General features: G+C 38.5%; 1 protein-coding gene across 1 annotated transcript in view; it reads left to right on the top strand.

The window, feature by feature from the left end:
- trip4 (thyroid hormone receptor interactor 4) overlaps nucleotides 1-25063 on the top strand; it is a 72200-nt gene extending 47137 nt beyond the window's left edge. Inside the window, exon 13 of the mRNA XM_016483983.1 lies at nucleotides 24809-25063. Coding sequence (XP_016339469.1) covers nucleotides 24809-24867 — 59 coding nt within the window. The 3' untranslated portion in view covers nucleotides 24868-25063. The remainder of the gene's footprint in view (nucleotides 1-24808) is intronic.
- Nucleotides 25064-25757: the final 694 nt, after the last annotated feature.

The raw sequence follows: 25757 nt of genomic DNA, 5'->3' as shown, positions 1-25757 counted from the left end.
CTCCTGAGTTTGCGTAGATTTATAAATGATTTACCTTACAAATCTGATGAAATGGCGCATGTTGCGTTCCCAGATGAACGTTATAATAAACCCAAACTCACAACAACATGCAGAGATGGCGTTTGAGACGCTCCACACATGTAAATGATAACAGTTCCTGTGGAACTACTGTGAATGGAGCCGCTGTGTGACGCATGTACTTAACCTACACGCATGTAAATAATTAAAGCTAATATACTGTATTAGAACTGCATCGCATATAATTATTTAATTAAATCGTAGCGTTTGTGAATTCACAATTATGCTTAATTATGATTTTTAAATGGGTTTAATATATCATGCAGCCTTGGGAAACAGTCAAATAATTTGTTTTATGGATTCTCGTCCGTGAAATGTGCCACTTCCGGTATTTTGCCGGTTAGTCGACGCGATCAAAATTAAGTTGAGGATTTTAAAAAATCGAATAGTCGAATAAAATCGACGAATCGCAACAGCCCTATTCCTGTCAGTGGAATTTAGTCCTAACCCCGATGTAAAGTAATCCTAAAATCAAGCACCTAGCATATGTCTTGTTTTCTGCTCTTATATGGCAAATCCAGAAATTGTAAAACAACAGGAAAATGTGTAAACAATCTAAATATATCGGCTATCTTGTTGAATTCTTAGGAAGTGGAGGAAGGATGGAAAAGCGTGTTGAATTTTCACTCCTCTAACCTAATGCTTTTCCAGGAACTTGTCCTACTTGGCACAATCATGGTGTCCCTATATTATTACAGGGACAATCCCCCTGGAGAAACCTTGGGTTAAGTGCCTTACAAGGACACAGTGATGTCGGTTCATGGCTCGTTCCTTATGGGGCTCGAGCCAGAAGCCGTCCAGTACTCACTACACCACCCCCTTTTGCAAGTGGGTGACCATAAGACATTATGTAACATTTTCATGTTCAGAGAGTTTTTGGGAAACTGTTGGGTTGACTGAGTTTTTACTTTAGAAATTGGCAGAAATTAAAATGAGGCTCTGAAAAATACAGTAATTTTAATAGGTTGTATCGTTGTGTACCTTAGTGCAAATGTAGAAAGATTATAAATTGTTAGCATTAACACAAAGCTAACACACAAAACTTTTGGATTTCATGGCATCTTTAAGACCACACAACCCATCGAATGGACTCTTCACATTCCTACTTCTGATTCTCACAGCCTTGTTTTCATTCGTGTCACATTAAATGTGGCGTTTACCCTGAATAAGATCTGTTAATGTTTCTTAGTAACTGAAAACAAATGTAGTCTACTTTGAGAGGTGTCCTGGAGGCCATGTGGAATAGAGTTTGAGTTTAATTGCTGACTACTTTTCCAGGCTTCCACACAGGGTTGTTCACTCGTATCGTGGTGTGTGATCAAAATATCAACAAGCGGTTTAATACGCTTGTATATCTGTCTCTGTGATACAACCATTCAGTGCTAAGAAGACTTGCTAGCTTTTAAAAAGAGTACTACGTAAACACATAAAAGATATGTGTATGTGAAAAGGGAATGGGGGGAGACTGAGTGCCAGAAAAAAACCAAGCAAGCAAGCCTTTGAAGGTCCTGCGCACTCAAGCGATGATCCAAGAATGCGGTTGGCATTTGGCTAAGAATTGAAAGAGATGTAGCTCTCATTTCAAACATAGTTCAGCCTAGCATGAAATAAATGACTCAATGAGACCCAGGTCCTGTTATTTAAACACAGTTTTCTTGGATATTTTACGTTGTTTAAAAGCAGCGGCCCAGCTGTGAGGGTTTCCACCTAGTTAATGGTGAAACTGGTGTTAATGTAAAATCTTTATTTAAAAAGACATAATTGCAAATTATGTTTTACGTGTTACAGGTGTATCAGTGTTCTTGAAATCTTATGAACAATACATTTGTGTTAGTTATTACTACCTAAATATACACACTATAAATGGTTTTTCTTTGGAATTCTCTTTCCTTGGATTCTTTAAATGTGGAGAAAAAACAAAACAAAACTATGAAAGGCTCCAATGTCCTAATGGACATTCAGGGCATAGTGATGTGCTTTAAAGCAACATCGCTTTTTTGACTGGCAAACCACGGTTTATTATGAAATGATTAGAGCACAACGAAAGGAAAGATTGTGGGCAACACTTAATGTACTGCATCTATTCAGCAGTGCACTGAACCTTTCTAATCAAGGTTTTTAATTCTAGTTACTGTCTGTGTAACTAGATGCTCTCAATGCTCTCATCTAACAGATACCCGATAGCGAGTACCACACCATTCAGAATCACCAATAAATACAGTCCTTTTAAACAAAAGACCTTTATGTTCCGATTATGCATATAGTGGAACATCTTGAAAATAATTTTACTGTGTTGACTGTCGTAGCTGAATGCAACATGCTGTTTGAATGCTGAATGGAGAATGACTTGACTGCTGCAACGGAGAAAATAGTTTCCAAGAACAGAAATTTAACAACCTAATATAATGTATGTTTTTCAAATAAAGCTGTCTTAAGTAGAATTTGAGTATAGTACATGAAAATGTGTATAGTGCTTTTATAGTATTTTTTTGTCCATTTCGGATTTGGATTGGTCCCTTCTGACTGATACTCCATCCGTCAAGGATCGGTCTGTATCGGACCGATCCTGAGTATCAAATCAGCAAATCGCTAATAAAGATTAAATTAAACTTTTGCATCCTAGTGACACCAAGTCACTCCTATTGCCCCTTCAGCCCCTCCCCCATCTTCAGTTGTTCAGAGAAACTGGTTGTCCTGGCTCAAACTCATGCCTTAACATGTCGGACCCCTTAAAACCAACCAGCGTCACAGCAGGAAAGCACCAGAATCTACAAATGGCTTACTTGGTTGTCTCCACTCATTACGCCGGAAAAGTATTTCAGCGTTGAAAAAAGACACTTCACCATTAATGTCTCCCCCCACAGAATGGCAGTAGTTCTGTGGTCCTGAGAGGCAGATTTGTGGTGATCTGGCATGACGTTGCCCTCCATTTGTTACCAGTAATGACCGCTCTGCTTAGAGAGCCCAAGTCCTCAGAGAAGAGCGATGGAGATCGTGTCTATGTGCGGGCTGCCAGCTGCTCCCATGTTTCTCATGCTGTCTGAGGTTTAATTTTCCCACTGCAGCACGTATGAATAATGATATGAGGCAAGGAGCCCTCTTCTTTATCTTAATTTAATCCTAATTTAGACAACAGCCAACTGCAATAGAGCACTAGCAACAGTGTGGGAGTACTGGAGTCCCACACCATATGATGACAAAGATTACAAGGTCTCGGTTTGGTGTTGTCAAGCGTGTTTTTACAGGCTCATCTGTCGACAAATACATCTACTACTTTGTTACTGGAAGTAGGAACCCTTGACTCTGTGCCCTCAGCCTCTGCCAAGATGGCCATTTAAGCTCTTGAAAAATTAATGCATGAGCGAGAGAGAGGAAGATGGTGGAGTAAATGGAAAGACTGTGTGCATAGATGAAAGTCGAGTTGCTGGTCTCTGGTTACTGTTGTTGCTCATTTGCACCTTACATCTTTAAGTATTGCTTGAGCACTTTTTTGAGTTTGACAGAAGCTTTTCTCTTAAAAAAAGAATCAAATATTTAAAAAAAAAATGCAGTAGGGCTTCAACTCATAAATGCTATTTTATATCTTACAATGTGACTAGTGCTAAATTTAAACTCACAGTTACGTTTTTATTTTTTCTTTGATGTTGAAATATTCTTCCCTAGTTTTTCCTTCAATTGCCATATTGAAAAAAATGTTTGTTGACTGAAATAATAGGAACATTGATAGGATTTTGGTTTCTAAGTGTAAGCTTAAATTACTGTAGATGTTTTTTGCAAGTGAGGCTGTATTTAGTTTGGGTCGTTTCCCTTTTAAATTAAAGGCAGAGTAAGTGATTTCTGGTAGCCAATGTTGATATTTGAAATCACCAAAACAAACACGCCCCTACCCCAAAAGGGTCTTGGCCCCTATTTTGATAGCTCCGCCCCACATATACACATATTGCAATGCTGACACAAATTTCAAATGGTTTTCAACGGTCGTTTGATCGCGTCCAGTGTAGGCAGACTTTAGCTGTTGTAGACACGGTGTTACTCACCTATTGAGAAGAAACAAAGCAACCTCGGCGTCCGATCGCAGGCCTCCGCTCCTTGAGTTCTCTCCAGCGCTGGAAAGCTGATCCGATATTTACACGGGTCCTACTTCTTGCCTTATCGTTCCGCAGGCGTTTTCCTCTTTTGTTTTTTATCCGCCATCTCTATCTTCCTGTCGCTGGCTCGGCTAATGTCCGTCCCATGCACTGAACGCGCTCTCCTCCACATCACGAGTAGACACGCCCCTTATTGCTGATTGGCTACAAGTTTGTTTTGCGATTCGGCCCGAATCAGTTTTCTAAAGTGTTTTTGAAAAATCACTCGCTCTGCCTTTAAGTAATTTTCTTAATGGTTTTTTAAGGTTGAGGGCATGTTTCACGATTTGTCCTTTCTGGCATTTTCCAAATTTGAGTAACCAAATCACAGGTGAATAAGCTCCAAAGTACTACAGAATTTGATTGGATGCATTGGATATATATGAAATTTGAATTGTGCAATATACCCAGACACTATCTTCAACTGATTTTCATTGTTTTTCCTTGCTCTCCGCAGCCCTATCACAACATACATCACATACTAGGTTGCTAAGCACAACACCTTAAATGATAGCTTTTTTGTAACCACTTCAAATCAGTGGGTGTTTCCCTCTTCATGCTGCATTACTCCTTAAGTGGCTTCAAAACAAAGACAGGGTTATCCCTTGACCATTAATTCATTGTGCAATTCTAACTGGAGAAGTACAATACTACTATACGTCAACACTGCTTGACGTACACTGTTGTAGAACGTGGAAAAAACATTTGGCTTGTCTAGGCAGACTTGTGTAAAATCAGGATCGCTGTGAAACCTTGTGTATATTTATCTGGGCTTCTGTGGGTCCTTAAAAAGTCTTAAGTCTTAAATTTAGTTTTCAAATTTAAGGCCATAAAAAGTCTTAAATGGTACAAGAAAGTAAGTCTTAATGATGATTTCAAGAGGTCTTAAATTTGGGGATGGAAAGATGAAAATTGCAAATTGAATGTGATGATTAAACTTCAAAAGGCTATGATTTCATTAAACAAACATCAGCGCTGCATGTTTCAAAGTCAGGTGCAGTGCTGCATTGTGTACTGCAGTTTCCGGGGAAGCTGCAATATACAGTGGGTACGGAAAGTATTCAGACCCCCTTAAATTTTTCACTCTTTGTTATATTGCAGCCATTTGCTAAAATCATTTAAGTTAATTTTTTTCCCTCATTAATGTACACACAGCACCCCATATTGACAGAAAAACACAGAATCGTTGACATTTTTGCAGATTTATTAAAAAAGAAAAACTGAAATATCAATGGCTGCAATATAACAAAGAGTGAAAAATTTAAGGGGGTCTGAATACTTTCCGTACCCACTGTATCTGCCGTTCCAAATGAGTCACCTGCTGCCAGAGAATGAATTTGCATTTTCAATAATTATGTAATATATATATATATATATATATATAACAATAATTAATAATTGTTTAAATTAATATAATAATTGAAACTTTTGACTCATCCATTTTCTTGAAAGTGGTTTAAAGGCTGAGATGTGAAGTTTATCATTTTATAAAACTTATTGTTTTGTGAAAACCTATATCTGAACCGTAAATCATGCTTTTTACAGTCAATTTTATTTGTGCAGGTCTTAAAAAAAGGTCTTAAAAAGTCTTAAATTTGAGCTTATAAATCCTGCAGATACCCTGATGTATACTTTATGTTGGTATGACTTGCTGTCAGTTAACTTCAGTATCTTTATACCAAGAATCTGTACAAGAAATTCAGTGACAAATAGTTACATATTTGCTTAGCGGTCACAACTTTAATAAAGCTTGCTGGTGTTCATGTGAAAGGCCAGAGCATCTGTCCATCACACATGCCTTTCCTTCACGCTATGTTTCTGTTCTGTTGAGTGTGAAAGGGACTTCAGAGAGTCCTCAGTGCTGTGTTGTGCTCTGCTCTCATGCTCGCCATGAATATTGCATCAACACATTCCCCACCATATGTAGCCTAGGTGCCCTGGCTGCTGCTGCAAGTGCACTCAGCATGCAGTGAGAGTCACTCCCTTGCATTGACCTACCAACAGCAGCAGCTCTGTATTATGTACAGCAAACATGCTCTTAGTTTTGTTGACAAGCTCCAACATGGAAATTAGTAGAATATGTAGATTCGTGTTTGGATGTTTTAACTGGCACCCAGTTTACAGTTAAACTTTGTCTGAAACTTGATATAAATAAAAATGCCTGTCTGCTTTCTTCTAAATAATTTGATTAAATTTGACATTTCGTGCTAAATATCCCAGTAAGGGCTCATCATACCTTTTCTGAATGCCCTGAATGTTTCAGAGTGTTGATATTCAAACAGTCCAGTTTGCCTGATTGATCATCTCGATGTTAGCATGCTTGGATCGATTTTCGTGGCTTATATGCTCATTACTCTCAAATCAAGTCTAGCCAGGGCTTTGACCCCAGGGTTGTGGCTGAGGTGCCCCTTTAGCAGGCAGGGTAGATTACTGTATGATTGTGGATTTCACTACATTGTGTCGACATTAATTTTACATTTAAGTCTATTGTGCATCTGCAGAAACTACTTTGTGATGGAGTTTGTTTTTATAGGTAGTGATTTGCTCCTATTCTTCTGATTATTGTACTTTGCCTTTCACAGATATATAACTGTCTGCAGGCAATGCACTGCAACACAAAAACTGACTATAAATATATTTCTGTCATGACAACTCTCAGAATAGCTTAGCATGTAATGGATATGACAATGTTAAAGTATTTGGTCTTGGTGGACTAAATCTGCTATGATGCTGTTGTGAATGGCATGCGTGAAATTACTCTTAGCATATAGACAGGTGGAGCTGGGGGAGGTGGAGGGTTTCTGATAGCACTCTGCAAGACTTGCTTACAGCAGACACAGAACCAAACTATTTAAATGTTAGCTACCAGACTGCATTAAGGACCTATTAGTCTGCTAGAAAACTAGTGAGAGAACTAGAAATTTATCAACATGATCTTTTACAATAGAGACATTTATGAAGCAGCACAAAAAAAAAACTGTCATTCTGGAATTTTATTATTCTGCAATTTAAGATTTACCCTCCAAAAATAAGTGAACTTATATTCCTTACACATTTCAATTACATTTCGATCCTAACAGTCTAGATTCTAGAATAAAGTGTAGATTCTGTAAGAATCTGAGTCTTATTTTAATGTTATGTTTGTAACAGGAAAAGTTATAAAATTGTTGACCAGTTAACTTCTTTGACACCTTCAGGTAACAAATAATTTTAGAGTGCTATTATATGTGTGTGTGTGTGTGTGTGTGTGTGTGTGTGTGTGTGCGCGCATACAGTGAATGTCAAGATGTATTGTAATGGCTTCAAATTGGGGATTGTATATTTGAAATTGGCCAGGGGTGGGGAAGCTTGGTGCCATTTTCTTGATTTGGGCCACTGCCCCTCAAAATGTCTGTGCATGACCCTGTTTGACCCTGAACTCATGTGCTGACCATGGCTTTCACACCTTAGTGAGTTGGGCTTTGGCTGCTTAAGTTCTTCACACTCTTTTATTACCCAACAATTTTCTGCATATTCCTGTCATAATGTGCACTTATCTCTGAGCAGCTGGCCCATCTGCTAACTTTTATAAAACATCCAGAAATAAATTGTCTCTGTTAAAATAAATTTTTGTCCCAACCAACCATGAGAGAGCAACTTGTATTCTCTGGATTTATCCTCACAAAAAATCTATAGGCAACAAAAACATAATGGGAAAAGAAATACATAGCCGTCTGCAAAACCCAGGTGCTGCTCCAAAACGTGGCCACCACCTTTGCTCACCATCCACGTTGTTAGTGACAGAAATGTGTTCCCTGAAAAACAAAAAGTAGAAATCACACACTTTTAAAAGGCAAACCCCATATAGAATACACAAACCTCTCAAAACCATATTTGTTATCTTACCTGAATTATCAGTCTCAGGGTGGTTGGCATGCTCATGTCTTTCTTGATGCTTCATTGCAGTTGCCTTTAAAACACAAATACAAAAAATGCAGTAAAACTTAAATTCCATTAAAAACTATAACAAACTAATTCTAAAACTAAGGCAGATAGCCATAAAACTAGTTTAACCTTGCTAACCTATGGTTTTATTTTCTCAATAGGCTACTGGCCAACATTAACTAACACCTGAACAAAATTTCACATTAGTTAACTTAATGTTAATATAAGATAAGCGTTGCTCATTAAAAATCATTTAAATTCGGTACGTTAATTCAATATGCTGACAAAGTCATTTGAAAGGACAGCGCAGTTTACCTTGGTAAAGTTACCTCAATGTTAATGGGTAATTTGTTAACTGGTGTGCAAAAATCTGAAAAAACACACACACAGACATACATACATATATTTTACCTTGCTTGCTGGTCTTATTCTCTCATAAGGTGCATCGATACACAGCGCGGATGTTCTCTGGAACTCTTCCACTCTCGCGGGTTCATCCCTGGGCAAAACCCGCGGCGCTGCACCGTGGGTTCTGTGTCTTCCTCGGATGCGAGTGGCGCGACGCGACAAAAGACAATATAGAACCCATTATAATCAGTGTAACACGTCCAGTATAGTCTGTCCCAAGCTGTTGCGGCGTTGTAGACATGGTGCAGGACAAATCTTGTCAATCCAAATGTAAGAAGTGAGGAAAATAAAACAACCTCAATGGAATGGCGCCACAGAGGCCGTTACGGCAAATACAGTAGTATACAGCAATTTTTAAAAAATACAGTAAGTCACTGTATGTGGAGTTTGACGGCACAGAAAATTCCCATGATGCAAAGGGTATTACAGTTACTTACTGTAAATGGAATTTGCAGTATTATACTGGGGGATATACAGTAAATAACGGTAGAAATTACAGAAATGTCTAACAGTGTAGATGGAAAAATTTGTTTTTCACTGAAAACGGTCACATCATGCCTGATTAGATTGTATAATATTTGTGTCCCCTTTTTTGGCTGCATAGCTGATTATTAAACCTTACTGAAAAGTCGCTGAATGTCACGGTTGTCACTGTGAAACCATTTCGTCATCATTTGGGTAGCTTGAAAAAGAGTCAGCACTGGTGTTAGTCATCTTTAATGTTTACTATCTCTCTTTTACCTGGACAGCAGCCACTGCCTGAGCTGAAAGAGGAATGTGTTGCTTTGAGAGCCTTGAGATATGGCTGGAATTTCCCCAAAAGGCTGCTGCAAACAAGACTGGCATGGCAGGCATTCCCTTCCTCTAATTGGGCTTTCACAATCAAAGAGAAAGTCTCGTAGAATTTCTCCAGTACTTGAAAGCAACTGGACGTGCTTTTCCATTTGAATCAGACTCATAATTGAAGTGTGGCAGAGGAGACTGAAAAGGTGTCCTTCTTAAGCAATCAAACAGTGTTTTGAACTGAAGATCCAGCCCCAGATCATGACTGCAGTAATTAGAGAGCTTTTTGGTTATATTTGGAAATGCTCTCATGCTTGTCTCTGGAGGGAAAAGCCAGTGCTTCTCTACTGCAGTGCATCAGCTGTTCAACTTCAAGCTGGATTTCCTGTTTTAAACACATTAAGGTCTATAGCATCAGAGCAAAACGACAAAAGAGAGTGGATCACTGCTGAAAAATCATCCTACGACTGTCGGCCCTAAACTATTTAGCCATTCAGACAGTGACACAAATTTTTCCTGGCCTCAAACACATTATCATTGTGCTTCAGTTGTTTGTTTCCACTATGGCCTTTAAGTTGTTTGTACTCTGGTATTGACAGCTTACATGTGTCCTGTTCTGGAAACATGACCCAAAATGTTTAATATTTGTTTGTTTTTTGGTAAAAAAAATAAAAAAATACAAAAAATAATTGTGGCTGAAATGTTACAGCTGGCATGAAAAATATTATAGAACAGCATTGTTCCGGTTTGATTCCAGGTTCAAAATTGCTTGCCACAGAAAAATTATGATCACTTGGTGCTTAAAAACAAACAAAAAAATGTTTAATGTAATGCACTTACAATGGAAGTCTATGAGACATCAAAAAGAATAAACATTAAAATATGCACTTTTTTCAAAATTATATTTTAAAGACTTTAATGCCATTCTCATCTTAGTATGTATAAAGTTTTAGAATTGTGTACCAACATTCTCTATGCAGTTATACCCCATCAAGGATTACGTCAGCAATGTATAACTAGAAGTTAATACTGCTAGAACTCTAGTTCTAAAAGAGAACTAATATTTCAAATAAAATAAAATTCAAATAAAACATTTTGCAGACAAAACATTTACATTTGTTATAAAGTATTTTTTGTTTGTTTTAACAAACATCATAATGGCAGTTAAAATTTGTACGTGGCACCCACAATTAGTAATTTACAATTGACTAACTACATCACAACCGTTTCACCATTAGAGAAAGATCATTTGATAATTAGAGTCATTTCCTATTGATGTTTCCCAGTATGCTCTACAGGGACGAGGCTCACAAACACACACTTCCTCATGGTAATTATCAGATCTTTATCTTATCTACAATATTTCGGGCCAGTGCCCTTGAAAGTGTGCTGATAAAAACCATGGTGAAATCACAGAGCGCTTAGAATGACTCTTTGTTTTACATTTCAGTGCTTCCCACAGCTAGCCCCGGCTTTGTGTTGAGCTTGTTTTAATCTCCATAGCTCTTGTTGAGCTTGTTGTGCTTTTGAAAGAAGTGTATTTACACTCAGAGAGCTGTCTGTAGCCACCTCGGCTGAGCCCAGACCTCTCTCAGCAGGATAATCTGCAGTCTGATCTGCTCACCCCCTACATAGCAGCCAGCTCTGTCGTCTTTGTGATGTACAGCGAGTGGGGGAGGGGCCCTCGCTCCTGTCTCCCCATGTATGGACTAGTTCTCTGTGAGCTGAAGAGGCCCTGAGTGCTCATGTTTATACTGAGTCCCCGCAGGCTTTGTGTTCGCCGGCTATAAGATTCACACTTTGAGAGCAGCACTCATTTTTGAAGAGTCTGAGGTGGCCCCAGTGAGGACTTCTGACGTGTCTTACGTTGTTTTGCTTCCTATAATGTCTCAGAAAGAAAAGAAGTGGCAATTTTACATTTAAAAGCCCATTTCACCCTTATGAATGTTTGAGTCAATGTGGATTGGCATTCACTGCCCATTTTATTTCCCTATTTCCCATTTTTTTTCCCTACTGTCCCTAATATTTCTTTGTTAAATGGTGTGAATGGCAAGGAAGTGGTGGAAGGAGAGGAAGAACCTGCATGGAAAGGTCTTTATTTTTTCTAGTTCAGTTTGGTGGCACTGGAGATGCAAATGAATTTTAGGTACGTTTATACATAATCATTTATATACGTTTAAAATTATGAATACAGTTGCAATTTATATAGAGCTTGCAGAATTTGGAAAATGTTACTAATTTTAACACTTTTTTTTCCCCCCATGAGTCCCTTGTTTTTGTTCTGTGCAGTTAAACTGCCTACTATTCTTCAGAGAAATTCTCCAGGTCCTTTGGGTTTCCAGCATCTTCTGCATATTTGAACCCTTTCCAGAAGTAACTAAATGATTTTGAGATCCATATTGTCACACTGAGGACAACTCAGACTCCTACGCAATTATTACAAAGGAGGAAAACATTTACTGCTCAAGAAGGCAATACGATCCTTTAAGAACCAGGGAGTTTATGAATCAGTAGTAAAAATGTTTTTAGAGAATATATGCTTGAATTAATTTGTTTTGTTTTGCTTTGTTTTAAGCATGAACCTCATTCAATTGTTAGATTTATGCTAAAATGGTAAAAAGCCATTTGGCAGCAAGATAAGAAATTCAAGAATGATTTTCAAGGATGATTTTCTCATATCCTATGCAATTGTTTTTTTATTAAATGTGTATTGTTATAAGACCATTTAGATATTTTTACTGGAAAACAGTAAACTGGAAACTGATTTTTTTGCAGTGCTTCCATGGCTCTGTGTCTAAAAAGAAACCATACATCGCTAAGTGCTCCTGACACGTTTACTTGTAAAAGCAGTGGCTGCGTAGAGGTGTGCGATACACTCCTCGGATGGACTCTGCGTGTATTAATGCTTTGTGGAGTTAGACTGGCAGGTTTCCAGGACTGCTCAATGAGGCAGCACTCAGTCTGCTGAGCTCTTTCTGCCTCACGTCACTCTGTTTATTCTTCCCTGCACTCCAGCAAACCAGCTGAGCTTCTGGAATATGCTCTATCAGCTTCTATCTCTGTACTGTGTCCACAGTTACCGTGCCAGTCAATTCCTTAACACCCAACACATAACCTTCCAACCCGAGATCCCATTTTGATGATTACCAAGAGCGTTTAATTCCACTGTCTGTGCGCACAGCCTTTTGGGAGCCAAATTGACCCAGTTTCTGTGTGAATCCACATTTAGACCGGCTCCGTGGGCTAAAATCATCTATCCTTGATCCTCACCCTCATAAACAAACAAGCAATATATATCATCCTTTGCTGCTTTCCTGTCCCTTGAATTAATAGTGCTTTTAAACTACAAATATAACTGTTGTTCTGTTTTTGTGTGTGTCCTATACTGATAGCCGATTTATAATCTTTAAGTTATCTTCAAGTTATGGGATATAGCCTAGTGGTTTCCATCTGGTGTATCACGACCCAGCAGTGGATTGCAGGTCTTATTATATAGGGTTGCAGAGAAAAACAATTAAAACAATAAAATGCCATTAATTGTATAATAATGCTTCTTTTAAAAGGGCATAGAGAGAGCTTCTAGTATCTTTTGTTGTTGATGTCTAAGACCATTTATTCTGGCACAAGTTCTTTTTCACGTGGTGGAACATTTAAATTTATTCATTTGACAGACGCTTTTTTCCAAAGCGACTTACAGTTGAAGAATACAACAAGTGATTTATCATAAGGAGGATGCAGTTAGATGCTTATGGAAGAGATGAGTTTTCAGTTGTTTCTTGAAGATTGTGAGGGATTCGGCTGTCCGGGTGGAGTTAGGTAGGTCATTCCACCAACAGGGTACAGTGAAAGAAAACGTCCTTCAGAGTGATTTTGTGCCTCTCTGAGATGGGGACCATGAGCCGGCGCTCGTTTACTGACTCCAGGCTCCTGGAGGGGATGTAGACGCGTAGGAGGGTGCGGAGCCCGTGGCTGTTCTGTAGGCAAGCACCAATGTCTTGAACTTGATGCGAGCCACAACTGGAAGCCAGTGCAGAGAGATGAGAAGCGGTGTGATATGGGCTGTCTTAGACTCATTGAAAACGAGTCATTTGCAGAGGTCTGATTGCACATTTTGGAAGTCCAGCCAGAAGACATTGCAATAGTCCAGCCTAGAAATGACAAGAGCCTGGACGAGAAGCTGTGTTGCGTGCTCTTGTTAGGAAGGGTCGGATCTTCCTGATGTTGTGTAGTGCGAACCTGCATGATTTGGAAGCTACTCCATTTAGCCCAGTCCCACCATAAATATTTTGACATCATCTCTTCCTTGAAAATCATGAACAAAACTATGCACGGTTTAAAATAAATAGTAGTCACTAGGTCTGTCCATAAAATGTTTCATTTTAATTGAATTAATTACGTGATATGCTTTATTCAATTAAATTCAAGTTTATTTGTATAGAGCTTTTCACGATACAAATCGTTGCAAAGCAACTTTACAGAAAATTAAGCAGCCATCACTGTAAGTTTTGCACTTTTAAGTGCTATGGTCTATCTTTCCTACTGAAAGTCCCAAATGACTGCCTTCTCAAATACACTCCTGAAAGACATGAATCCACATCGGTAATTTGCTGCAAAAATGCTGCTTATCACAGCTAATGCAGAACTGCTTTTTGCGAAGCTTTTAAGCCCATTATTTTCCACTTTCCACCAAACCATAGAAAGATAGAAAATAGAAGCAGTGTCACTAGCGCTTTCAAATTTTGGACCTGGAGTTTTTCTGTGCTGTACTAATCCTTTCTGCATATCAGCATCAGCCATTTGATAAAAGAAAGAAAGAAAAAAAAAAACCTTATCGGTCTACTGATTTTAACCCTATATAGTGTTAGTGACGCCTAATTGAGTTAAGTCATTTTCCTGCTGTATTAAATTGTTAACCTTAAATGTTTTAATACATGTCGTGACAACCAACCATTTATCAGTTTTCCTCCCCCGCTGCCAGGTAATATAGCTGAGTGTGTGTGCGTGTGTGTGTTCACTCTCTGGCTTGTGCTTAGAGGCACAGCCATGGTGGGGAGTGCAACCAGTGCTTAGCCTCTGCAGGGAGATGTCAGCCAGAGCAAGCCAGCTGAGCGCAAGCCCTGGCTACGGACAGAGAGAGAGAGAGTGTGTGTCTGTGTGTGAGGGAGTAGTGCAGCTCAATTTCCATTTTTATTAACAATCCTGTTACCTCTGTCAGGGAGACAGATGGATGGGAGCTGGTGGATCAATGTCACTCTCCCTCCAGCATGCCAAAGAGCCAGCACAAGCACACCATTAACTGCTTCCTGTCCTACCCCTGCTCTGTGCTCAGCCCACAAGGAAGGGCTATAAATACTGCTTATGTTACCTTTCTCAAGGTCTTATCAAAGGAGCTATAGTCTTTAACAGGCACCACAATGTGATTTCTTGCCATTACACTGCAGGTAATTGATTGTTCAAGTGCTTGCTGTTCACTTAATTAGTGGTGTTTTCTAAGGCAAGCAGGACTATTGCTACTGCTCATATGGGGGATTAGGAGTTTGTTCATATCCCTAAATCTAAGTGTTAAACTTAAGTGCATAACTCATTCTGTTTGTGCTACAGACAGTAATTTATGCCTTAAATCATGTGCCTTGCTGAGGAGAGGTGTGCTGTTACTTTTGTAAGCAATCTGGTTTAGGATTTTTACCTTGTGGATAAAAAAAACAGGTGTAAAAAGCTCGTTACATTGTATAGAAGGAGGGATTCTTGGCCATCTAGAGTTTGGCCATTCAAAAAAAAAAACCACCCTAACGACAGCATGTTAGACACTAATAACATGTAGAACTCTCTAGCAACTACATAGCAATGCACTAAACATCACCCAAAACACTTTAGCTACTGCATAGAAGTGCCCTAAAAAGTACCCAAAATACCCTAGCAACAGCATAGCAAAATGTTGAATTCATGATGAAGCAACGACAGATCTTTTCTTCCCAGTTTTGCTGTACATGTGAAAATAGGTTATCGAAAAAAGGGGGGAAAATGTAGTGCTGGGAATTGGTTCTGTCCCTTGGTTGTTGATTGGATGAAGGTAGATTTTAATGCAAGCTTGCAGTTGATTGTTAGGAGATTTTGATTCAAATTTACGAGGTCAAAACAACTGTTTAAAAAATGAAACCTAAGGATAGATGAATCATTCACAATATGATCAATAACACGCATTTAGAGAGGTTAAATTTATGTAGAGAGAGGTTAATATAGAGAATATAGAGAGGTTACATTTTCATTAATGCCGACTTTAACAGCTGCTAAGAACATCTTTGCAAAATACACTCATAACATCCACCCAGAATACTGTAGCAACTGTATAGCAATGTGCTAAAACCCACCATAATAGCGTGTATTTCATGGTAAAAAACTGCTTAAATAACTGTAAAAATCTAGTTGATTAACTTCTAGTGCAAAATCTGTGCAGTTATTCTGTTTATTTTACTGTCGTTTTTCATGCTTAACAGAAATTACTGCAGGAAGATGAACAGTTGGAGAAGTGTTCGGAAAAACCTCTCCTGCTGGTTTTTGATTTGTGACTCACTCACGCCAACAAGAAGAGGACCCCTGGTAGTTAGTGGGGATGATTTCTCCCAGAGAGCCATTCACTCTGACGTCTCAAACTGTAACAGAGAACAAACCATGATGGATTTTGCATGCACGATGATGGGTTCAGATCCATGTGTGTGCGCTGGGCTATATCTCATGAGACTATTATAGCAGTGTGTCTGCTGACGAATACTGAGCTTGACTACTCTCACTATTATGTTCGGGAAAGGTTTGGATCCCTTCCCTGCTGAAAAGACAAGCAGAATCATCCGCATGGGATACTGCTGTGCTGATGTTAGGTCAAGCTTTTTAAAGGTAGGGACCTGACGATCATCCCAACCCCCACAATTGTATGACCCTTTACTTGCTAGCCTGACATGATTGCTGTCCCCACCAAGGTTCTTAACTAGCTTAACCACCTTGATATCCTTAGTTAACCAGCTTTTGTGCTGTCTATTAAATATTAATCTACCCCGAATAAGGTATGTTGGCAAGCATGAACAGTATGTGATTATGTCTTTCTTGCCATCTTCATTTGTTCTCTTTTGGTCTAGCTCTGTACCAGCCCACACACACACACGTGTCTCCATTTGCCCTTGCAGCAGGGAAGGTTCAACTTGCCCTCCCCCCAGAGAGCAGCTTTGCACTTGAGCTGACCGTTAAACATGCTTTGCTGGGTTGCCATAGGAGGGCTGAGCACAAAGCCACTGGTCCTGACCCCTGAGCGGCTGTTAGCAGGGCTCCTGCGGTCTCAGGGAGAGAAAGAGAGGCGCCCACATCGAGCTTAAAGATTCTCAGGAAGCTGTCAGTGCTGACACATTTCTCCCTCTGCACTGCTGCACATATATGCAAATCTCAGCGCCTCAAAAAAAAAAAACGGAGCACCAGATCAGCCTCAATTTATTCCCCCCTTCTGTTTCTCTCTCCTCCTTTCTCTCATCTGCTTTCTTTTGCCGCTGCTCTGCTAATGAACATTTTCTTGCCCTGCCTCCCCCTCACAGGAGAGAAGTGGAACAGAGAGCTCAGCAGTGTTTGAGTGTGGGGGAGCGGTCATGTACTCAAGTGTTTCTCATTAATGAATGATAATGGAGCCATCATATCTCATGTAAAGAGCTCTGTGACTAATTGTGCTACACTGCTTGCTTAGAGAATCTGCCTGATCTCTCTTCCAAAGGCTTTATTGAGTTACTGTCAACAACATATATGTGAGATTTTCTCACCTGGTTTTAGTTTTGACTCGTGTTGTGTTGCAGGATTGTCCTAAAAGAGGCAGCTTTAATAAAATATACAGTGGTATCTGTAGCTTGTTCAAAACCAGTCTACTGTGGTACTATAATGTTTTGAACATTGTTGGTCTTTGTGGATGCGAGAAACCCACCTGAATAACATGGTAGTTTTTGGTAGTTTGTGAACAAGCTAGAGCTACCATTGTGTATAACATTGTAGGGATGAAACATTACTCGTGCCTAATTCTAATCTTTTGACGAGAGTCTAACAATGGTACCATAGCAATACCATATATATTGTGGATGTGGCATCATGATAATACCATGGTATTCTTTGATACCTTGGAGTACCATGCAAAAACACCAGCATGTTTCTTAATATCACCTTAAAGTGGAGCATGTACAAGAACAACAACAAAGGGCCTTAAGACAGAACCTTTTGGCACTCCATACTTGCATGTTTTTCTGTGATAGATAGATAGATAGATAGATAGATAGATAGTGATTTTTTGTACATTATTTCATTAGATTCTGTTTATGATGTCTACCCTGTTTTAGGTAGCCAAGTGAGTATGGTTGTGATTGAGAATGAGTTTAGTCAAGGCTCCAGCAGTAGCCCTGGATCTTTGCATAGCCCCAGGCTCTTGTGCTGACAGAGAGGGGAGGTGATTAATTGCCTCGGGGGGAACAGTTGCAGGAATTATTAATGGCTGCAGGATTAATCTGTTTTCTCTGTTTGGCCCATTAGTATGGGTGACCTGGTGGCTGGAAGATTTTTCTCTTGGTCTGGAGCTCCCTGGCAGCTTATAGGACTGAGTTGTCTTTCTTTTCATCGGTCTCTTTTCTTTGTCTTTTTCTTCACGTGTCTGGAAAATTCCCATCCTCAGCTGGCTGTTTCGGTAAACTCCAAACTCTGCATGGCAGGTGGAATTGATGGTTACACTTTACTTGAAGGGGTGTGCTTAAGACTGACATGACACCTTCATAATCATGACATGACACCTACATAATCATGACATGACACATGTCATGAATATGAAGGAGGTTTTATGCATGTTTATGACAACTGTCATTAAGTGTCATTCGCTCAGTTATGTAATTTTTAATGCAAAGATGACATTGTTTGAGATGTCTTTGTTATGGGCTATGGTTAGGGGTAAGGGTAGGGGTAGGGTTAGGTCAAATAATGTCATATTTGCATAAAAAATGACAACTGAGCGAATGACACTTAATGACAGTTGTCATAAACATGCATAAAACCTCCTTCATATTCATGACATGTGTCATGTCATGATTATGAAGGTGTCATGTCAGTCTTATGCACACCCCTTCAAGTAAAGTGTTACCGAATTGATTAATGTCACAGCATATTAGGGAAAGTGCTGTAAGCACAGTGTGTCCCTGATTCAACGGACCAATAACTATGATTCCTCTGCATACCTGTCCTGGTCTCTGTGTGTTGGTTTGCATTTCAAATGGGAAAATGCAGTGGATTTTATGGAACTCTCGGCTTTAACCCTCATACCCAGGTCTTCATGAAATCCGTCACCACAGAAAGCTCTGCAGATATTAAAATGATCATCTTCTACAATGTTCAACGTGTTGCCTGACACATGCATGTTCAACCCTCTATGGACACCCAGCCAATGAGATTGTCGTTTGCGCATTAGTTCCGCCCACTACCGGAGAACCCGGAAGTTCTTAAAAGCTTGTTCAAGTGCTTGCTGTTCACTTAATTAGTGGTGTTTTCTAAGGCAAGCAGGACAGTTATTTGACAGGAAAACAACAAAGAATATCGTTTACATGTAGCGCATCAATTCTGCATGTTATGTAAGACTCTCGCTTGCTCTCTCTCTCACTTTGCGCAAGTGAGAGAAAGCGACAGTGAGTCGTGCACCTTCACACTAGAGTTTACGGTACGCCAAATACACAAACACAGGTGTGCTGCGCATCCATTGAGATGAACGGAAAAATATCACAGATTGCTTGACGGAGAGTGAAACTCTGAAGCACTCAGTCAGAGTGTTTAGCGAATGAAAATATATCTGTGCTAAACTTATACTCAGCATCCAACTCACACACTGGCAAGTAAAATCTAAGAATTTATTAGCCATTGGCTAATATTAGACATCATTTAGTCGCCCAGAGTGAAGATTTAGTCGCATATGCGAGTGATTTACTCTCAATGTAGAGGGTTGATGTTTGTTTTGTTTTTTTTCTTTAGATATTTTTTTGGCTATTTTGATAATGGACAAACCCATTTTACTGTATTTAAGTACATTTAGCCGAATGATCTTTAGATGTCCACAGAATTCTGGCTGACTTCATTCATAAAACTCTGCTCATTGCTCGCCTCTTTCATGTTCGTTTGGTAGATAATTTGGGCAATGTGTTCATACTTTCTTTTACCAATAAAAGTGTTGCAGTCTAAGCCTTCTTCTAAAACACTTAAAACCCACTTTCCATGCGGATCTATTCATACCTTTCATTTTAGTCCAATTCTACAGCAAGGGAAGAAGTAGTTCAGTAAATTCTATACAAATAAATTAGCTGAGTCTCTCTTCCTTCCAGGAGACTTGTGTGCATCGAATTTATGCACTGAGGGAGCTGTAAGTGTCTGTGAGCATTCATGACATGTTCTAATCATTAAGGTACCTTAAGTTAGATTGGAAAAACAAGCTGGATTTCCCCAGACGGTGATGTGATTCTCCCTGGGCTCTGCTGTGCTTTATCCATGATTGAGACCTTCAGAGTTTGTCAGATTCTAAAGTGAATAGAGATTTGTTTTCTTAAACTTTGACTTGACAATGTCACAAATAGAGCATCAAAATAAAGCTTTATTACATTTTTATTTATTTCTGGTCATTTATTCAAGCTCAACTTAACTCATTAACATGGATAATACCTCTAGAGCTATCACAATGCTCCAGCTGTCTGTCTTTATTACCCCCACTGAGTGCATGTGTTGATGTCCCTCCACCCACCCTTCACTGCCCTTGGCTACTAGACAAACAGCCTTTTCAGGAACAGATATGATTGAACAACAAAAATGTTTTGCCCTGTACTGTTCCTTTGGGGATCTCCAACAATGAAATCCACCCTGAACATTTGTAATACCATTGGATTTCTGGCATTTGAGTTTTTTTGTGGATACATAAGTGAAACGCCATTAAATGTAATCAAGGCTTTAATGAGATTAAAGAGAAACCAGAAAATTAAAATTCTGTATTATCTTGTCTGTATTGAAAATTATGGTCCATCCAGTAATTACATCTTTAATACACTCAGATAACTGAAATGTCATGTGGTCTGGAGAAATTATAAAGCTGAGTTTCATCAACATATCAGTAAGAGCTAATGTCATGTTTCCTCATAATATTACCTTGGCGAACAACAAAGGGCCAGAGACAGAGCCTTGTGGCACAACCAACATGATTATTGGTGAATAACAAATTTAATTTCAGTCAGTTTCTCACACAAATCTATCATATCACTTTAAATAGGAATATAGAATATAGTGCACAAGTTGAACAGACCACTGCATATACGCAACCATTTGCTGCAGAAGTGCATCTCCTATTAAAAAGTGTTTGTGCTGTGACATGTCTTTGAAGTTATATAGAGTAGTGATCAGTGGTGTATAAAGTACCTGAAAGCCATACTCGAGTAAAAGTACAGATATCCTACCAGAAAATTACTTTGGTAGAAGTTGAAGTCACCGTTTATATTAGGGCTGTGCGATATTGAAGAAAAATGCGATATGTGATACCTTGTTAAAAAATGCGATATTCAATATGCGATACGATATTGCTTAAAGTGTGTAAAATCAATTTAAATTATATTTTAAAATATTTAAAAATGAAAATTATATAACCAATTTGTTTCACATTCTTTCTTGGAAAATAAAGAATCACTATAACTTCTGAAAGTGACCAGCAGTGTTTTAGCATTACTTGCAAAATGGAAAAGAAGCAAATAAATATACAGTATATAAAAAATGTTCATATATAGCTTGAGTAGCAATATTGTGTTCAGTTTGAACTCTTTCTTCCATTTTGTATTTTTGGGTATGATTAAGAAGCACTTCATCCGGTACTTAGTGTCTTTCATTCCATCATAAGAAAACATTTCTGGAATCTGCATCTGAAATAGCGTTTAGATGTATTTACACAGTTTAATGTAGGCCTATCTCAGAGGGTACATGGATGCATTTAACCTGCAGTTACAGATAAATAAATAATGTTTTATTTTTAACATAAAACGTTGAATACTGTTATTTGAAATTATTTTAAAACATAAAAAATTGTCGAAATGTGAAATTAAAACCGCCAGTAGGTGACAGCAAGTGACTGTTAATGAGTGAGTCATTGAGATTCAACCGATTCATTCAAACGACTGATTCATTCAGATACAAAGCATTTGACTGTGTTAATGAGTGAATCACTGAATCATTTATTTAACCGATTCATTCAAAAAGCTGATTCATTCAATAAGTGAACACCGTCCTTTGCTCAGAGACGCAAAAGAGTGCTGTGTGATCTTTGTTTGGAACTATATTCGTTAGCAAAATTGAGCAAAAACAAGCAATATTATGTCTAAAATGTAAGTCACTTATTGCTTTAGAACACTGAACTTGTAAAAAATTGTTCGTGCTGATATCTGCAGAAAAACTGTACTCTTTGTGTGATATAGATTAAGTTAACTATATTAAATTATATAAATATAAAAAGCATACAGAAGCATTTTTTGGCATCTACAATTTAGAATGCCTGGAATTTTGATTTTTAACAGACTAATAAATCAACGTGCGTGCACTTTGTGTGTGATTTGGTGATATAGCTTACTTGATAATGTCAGATCGCACATCATTAAAACAACACTTACCATATTATCGCAGACGATGCTGTATCGCACACCCCAGACTCGACTTGAGTGGAAAATGAATCATCCGCGGTTGTGCGTGCACTTGTTTGCACATGAGCATGACAGAGTCTAACTTGCAGATGGCAGACCACTGATTCGTCAAACCTGCTTTCCTGCAGTCCGTGTTCTTTCCTGCAGTCCGTTTTCTTCTGACTATTTTGTAGTAAGTAACGAATATGCTTCGGGGAAATGTATCGGAGTAAAAGTATATATTTTAATTAGGAAATGTAGTGGAGTAAAAGTAAAAGTTGGCTGAAATATAAAAACTCAAGTAAAGTACAGATACTCCCAAAATATACTTAAGTACTGTAACGAAGTATTATTGCTTCATTACACCGCTGGTAGTGATGTTTATCTTTTAAAGTTTTGAATAAAAAATGTATCCTGGATTAGTCTTGACTGATTTTAAATACGCTTTTATTGCTCAGTTTGTCAAAAAAAGTGTTTTATAAAATATATATAAAAAATACTTTTTCTCTTTGTTGTTGACCTAACTGTTCTGTTCATTCATGTCTTGGCAGTGTGAAATTCTCTTCTTAATGCGTTGTGACAGTGTGCTTTGAAATAGCTTTCAGATACATGTTCTTAAAGATTGTTTACAGATTTTTGCTTTCCTAGAGTCAAACAAAAAGGCAACAACTGATAAGCTGGTTTTAGTGCATGTCATGTTACGTGACAGATTTTGGTCAGGTAACAGTTTTCATCAGTATGAGTTGTTTGAAGTGAGCCATATTTTGCAATCAGAGGTTGACAGATGCTACCGCGGTGCATCTTGTGCTGAATGCTGCCAAATCATCTGAAAAAGCTGCCAGCTAAGATCAAGGGTGGAATTGAAAGTCTTTGCTTTCCCACAGAATAGATGCCAGCCTGGTCAGCATCATCTCCTTTCCTATCGATTGAGTGGCTCCAGTTTCAGAACTGAAGACTGCTGAGAGCCTTGTACAGGCAGCTCGTACCCACAGTAATGCAGTATTAGACATCAAAAAATCTCACCCTTAAAGAATCTGACCGAAAAACTGACCCTAGCCCACAGATCATATTTGCCTGAAATTGAGATTTCTTGATTCTTTAAGTTCTTTTGAAGAATGATTTGTGCAACTCTGTGCTTTCTGCAAATAATTGGAATTGAAGGATAACTACAAATAATATTGTGCTATACTGTGAAATTGAGAAGAATTAAATGTTTAATAACTTTTTTTTATGCAGGTAACACTTTCACCTAATTTGAGAATTGCTTCATTCTCACCTGTTTTCCTCAACGAGAGCAAGAACTTCCTAATGACAAAATTCAATCCAAATTGGACTTTTAACAAAACTAAAGTTTTTATGTTGAAAGTTATTTATCGAAGCTCAACAAATATGAAATACCACCTACGAGTGAAACACTGTTAAGATGCCAGAAAACTGCTGTAGCAACTATAAAACTCCATTGTTACTTATTTATTTCCTTACAAGTTTAACAGAATGCATTAAAGCTGCATTTGGAAAGAAAAGACATTTGGACATTAAACATTTGAGAGAGAAAAAAATTAGACATGATGGAATATTTTAATCTATTGACATCCCTACAGTTGGTACTACCGTACATTGTACAACAGTTGAACTTTGTACTGTCTTCTCAGTAACAAATTACATAAATTGTGTTGCACAGCATTCTAGGAAGAAAATTAAAAGTCTCAGAGCTGTTTTCTAAATGCTAGTTGGTTGTGAATTAGGCTTGCCGCGATAGACTGTGCTGACGGTGTTAAGCCACAACACTGGTTACGTCACTTGCCCACCGCGTCACCGACCCCCACTGTCGTTTTGATTTTTTTATAGTAATAAAAAATAATTTAGTTCAGTAAAAGAACAGACGCTGCAATTAAAAACTGAACGCGGATGGTGATTTTTACTTTATTTAAACTTTGTGTCATTTATTTATTTTATTTGACATCAAGGTGTATGCCGTGCCTCTGAGTTTTCTTACTCGTTTTTTTAATAAACGTTCTACATTTCTTATTTATTTGGTTATATATTATACATGTTTACTTATTTCCAGTTTTGTATACCTATTTAAACTTTATGTAAGTTATTTGTTATTTTATATTAGGCATAGCCTGCCCTATAGCATGGTGTATTTTTATTTGTTTTGTTAATAAAAGTTCTGTGCTTTATATACGCTAAAGTGAGTTTGACATTGTATTTTGTTGTTGCATTCAAGCAATTGATGCCAAACTGCCGCTAATTCGAAACAATTGGCAAACAATTGCTTTACTCCGAATTGCTGCTATTTGAAAGTGAAAGTAAAATGTGCATGCCGCTTTTACAAGCTATTTAAAAGCGAAGGAAAGCGAGGAAAAGAGGGAACGCCCCGCCCCCGCGGTGATACCGGTATTACCAGTGTTGTCACACGTTGATTAACCGGTGGGAAAATTTCCTCACTGTCACAACCCTATTGTGAATCAGTATTCCTAGAATTTCTTGCTCTTCACATGCAACAGATGGACTATTCTGTGAAGGCATTATCTAGATTTAAACCTGTCACTGAGTAATCATGTGTTAGTGTGACATTTACAGCACTGCAATCCCTCTATGTATGATGAGAGAGTGTGAAAAAGGTGTTGGAAGTGTGAATGTGTGTGTAAACAGATTCATAAATGTTATTTTCCTGATCCCAGCCCTCACCTCAGCAGGGCATCTTTTCGTTGTTTGACAGGGAGCTTTGAAAAGGTCACTGGGACTTGAATCACCATTAACCTCACCCCTCCCCATTCTCTCACACAGGGAAACTGGAGAGCCAGAGCCACCAAAGTGCCAAGAAGTGTTTAATGCAGCCAGCGTGACCTGAACAAAGCCACGGCGGTCAAGAGACGAGGAACAGAGAGTCCCTGTGAAAGCCTCACGTTGGCCATGTCTTGCTACAGCGGGAATCACCATGTCACATATGGGATGTGTGGGACAAATGGTGACATCAATAGTACGGCAAATGCACAATCATTCCCTGATTAAATGTTATTGCTTTTTCTGCAATAAAAGGCTGAAGAGTACTTGTGTATTGGTTCTTTAATACATTTCAGTTGGAAAGCATTTTAAAATATAATTATTTATTATTTTTTAGTCTTTTAGATTATTTTGCGTATAATACTGCCGTATAATTAACCAGCTCCCTTTTAATCTCAATTGGATTTCCAGCTCATAAAGTCGACGGTCTGAACCTGAACCGGTTGGCTGAGCATGGAATTTTCTGCTTAGTAAAGAGGCAATTGTGCTGGAGAGCTCATATTGGAGCTGCTCTTGTTATTTGGCCCACAATGGCTGTCAAAGCCAGAGCCTCTCAGGTTTTGGGGCTGCTGCTCTCAAAGTGATTGAGTGGCCTCTTTGTGACACAAGCATCTCTGCACCAGAAAGAGCAAATTACTGGCTCCATTAACGGTAGATTGAGCATGTATTTTCCTCTTCTTGTGCAAAATGGGGCATGGGTCTTTCTGCATATTTCAACACGGGTAAATACATCAGCATGATAAATGTTTAGCTAGCATTTGCAGTCTGTTGAATAGATGGACTGTTCTGGGATTGCTTTGTTTTTGTTTTGGTTCATATGTGTGAATCCTTTTGGGTAAATCTCACAAATTTTAAAGGGGTCATATGATGTTTCTAAAAAGAACATTATTTTGTGTATTTGGTGTAATGACGTGTTTATGCGGTTTAAGGTTCAAAAAGCACATTATTTTAC

Source organism: Sinocyclocheilus anshuiensis, unplaced genomic scaffold (assembly GCF_001515605.1).
Source record: "Sinocyclocheilus anshuiensis isolate Anshui unplaced genomic scaffold, SAMN03320099.WGS_v1.1 scaffold773, whole genome shotgun sequence".
NCBI classification, from domain to species: domain Eukaryota; kingdom Metazoa; phylum Chordata; class Actinopteri; order Cypriniformes; family Cyprinidae; genus Sinocyclocheilus; species Sinocyclocheilus anshuiensis.
This window is presented reverse-complemented; position numbering and strand designations above follow the sequence as displayed.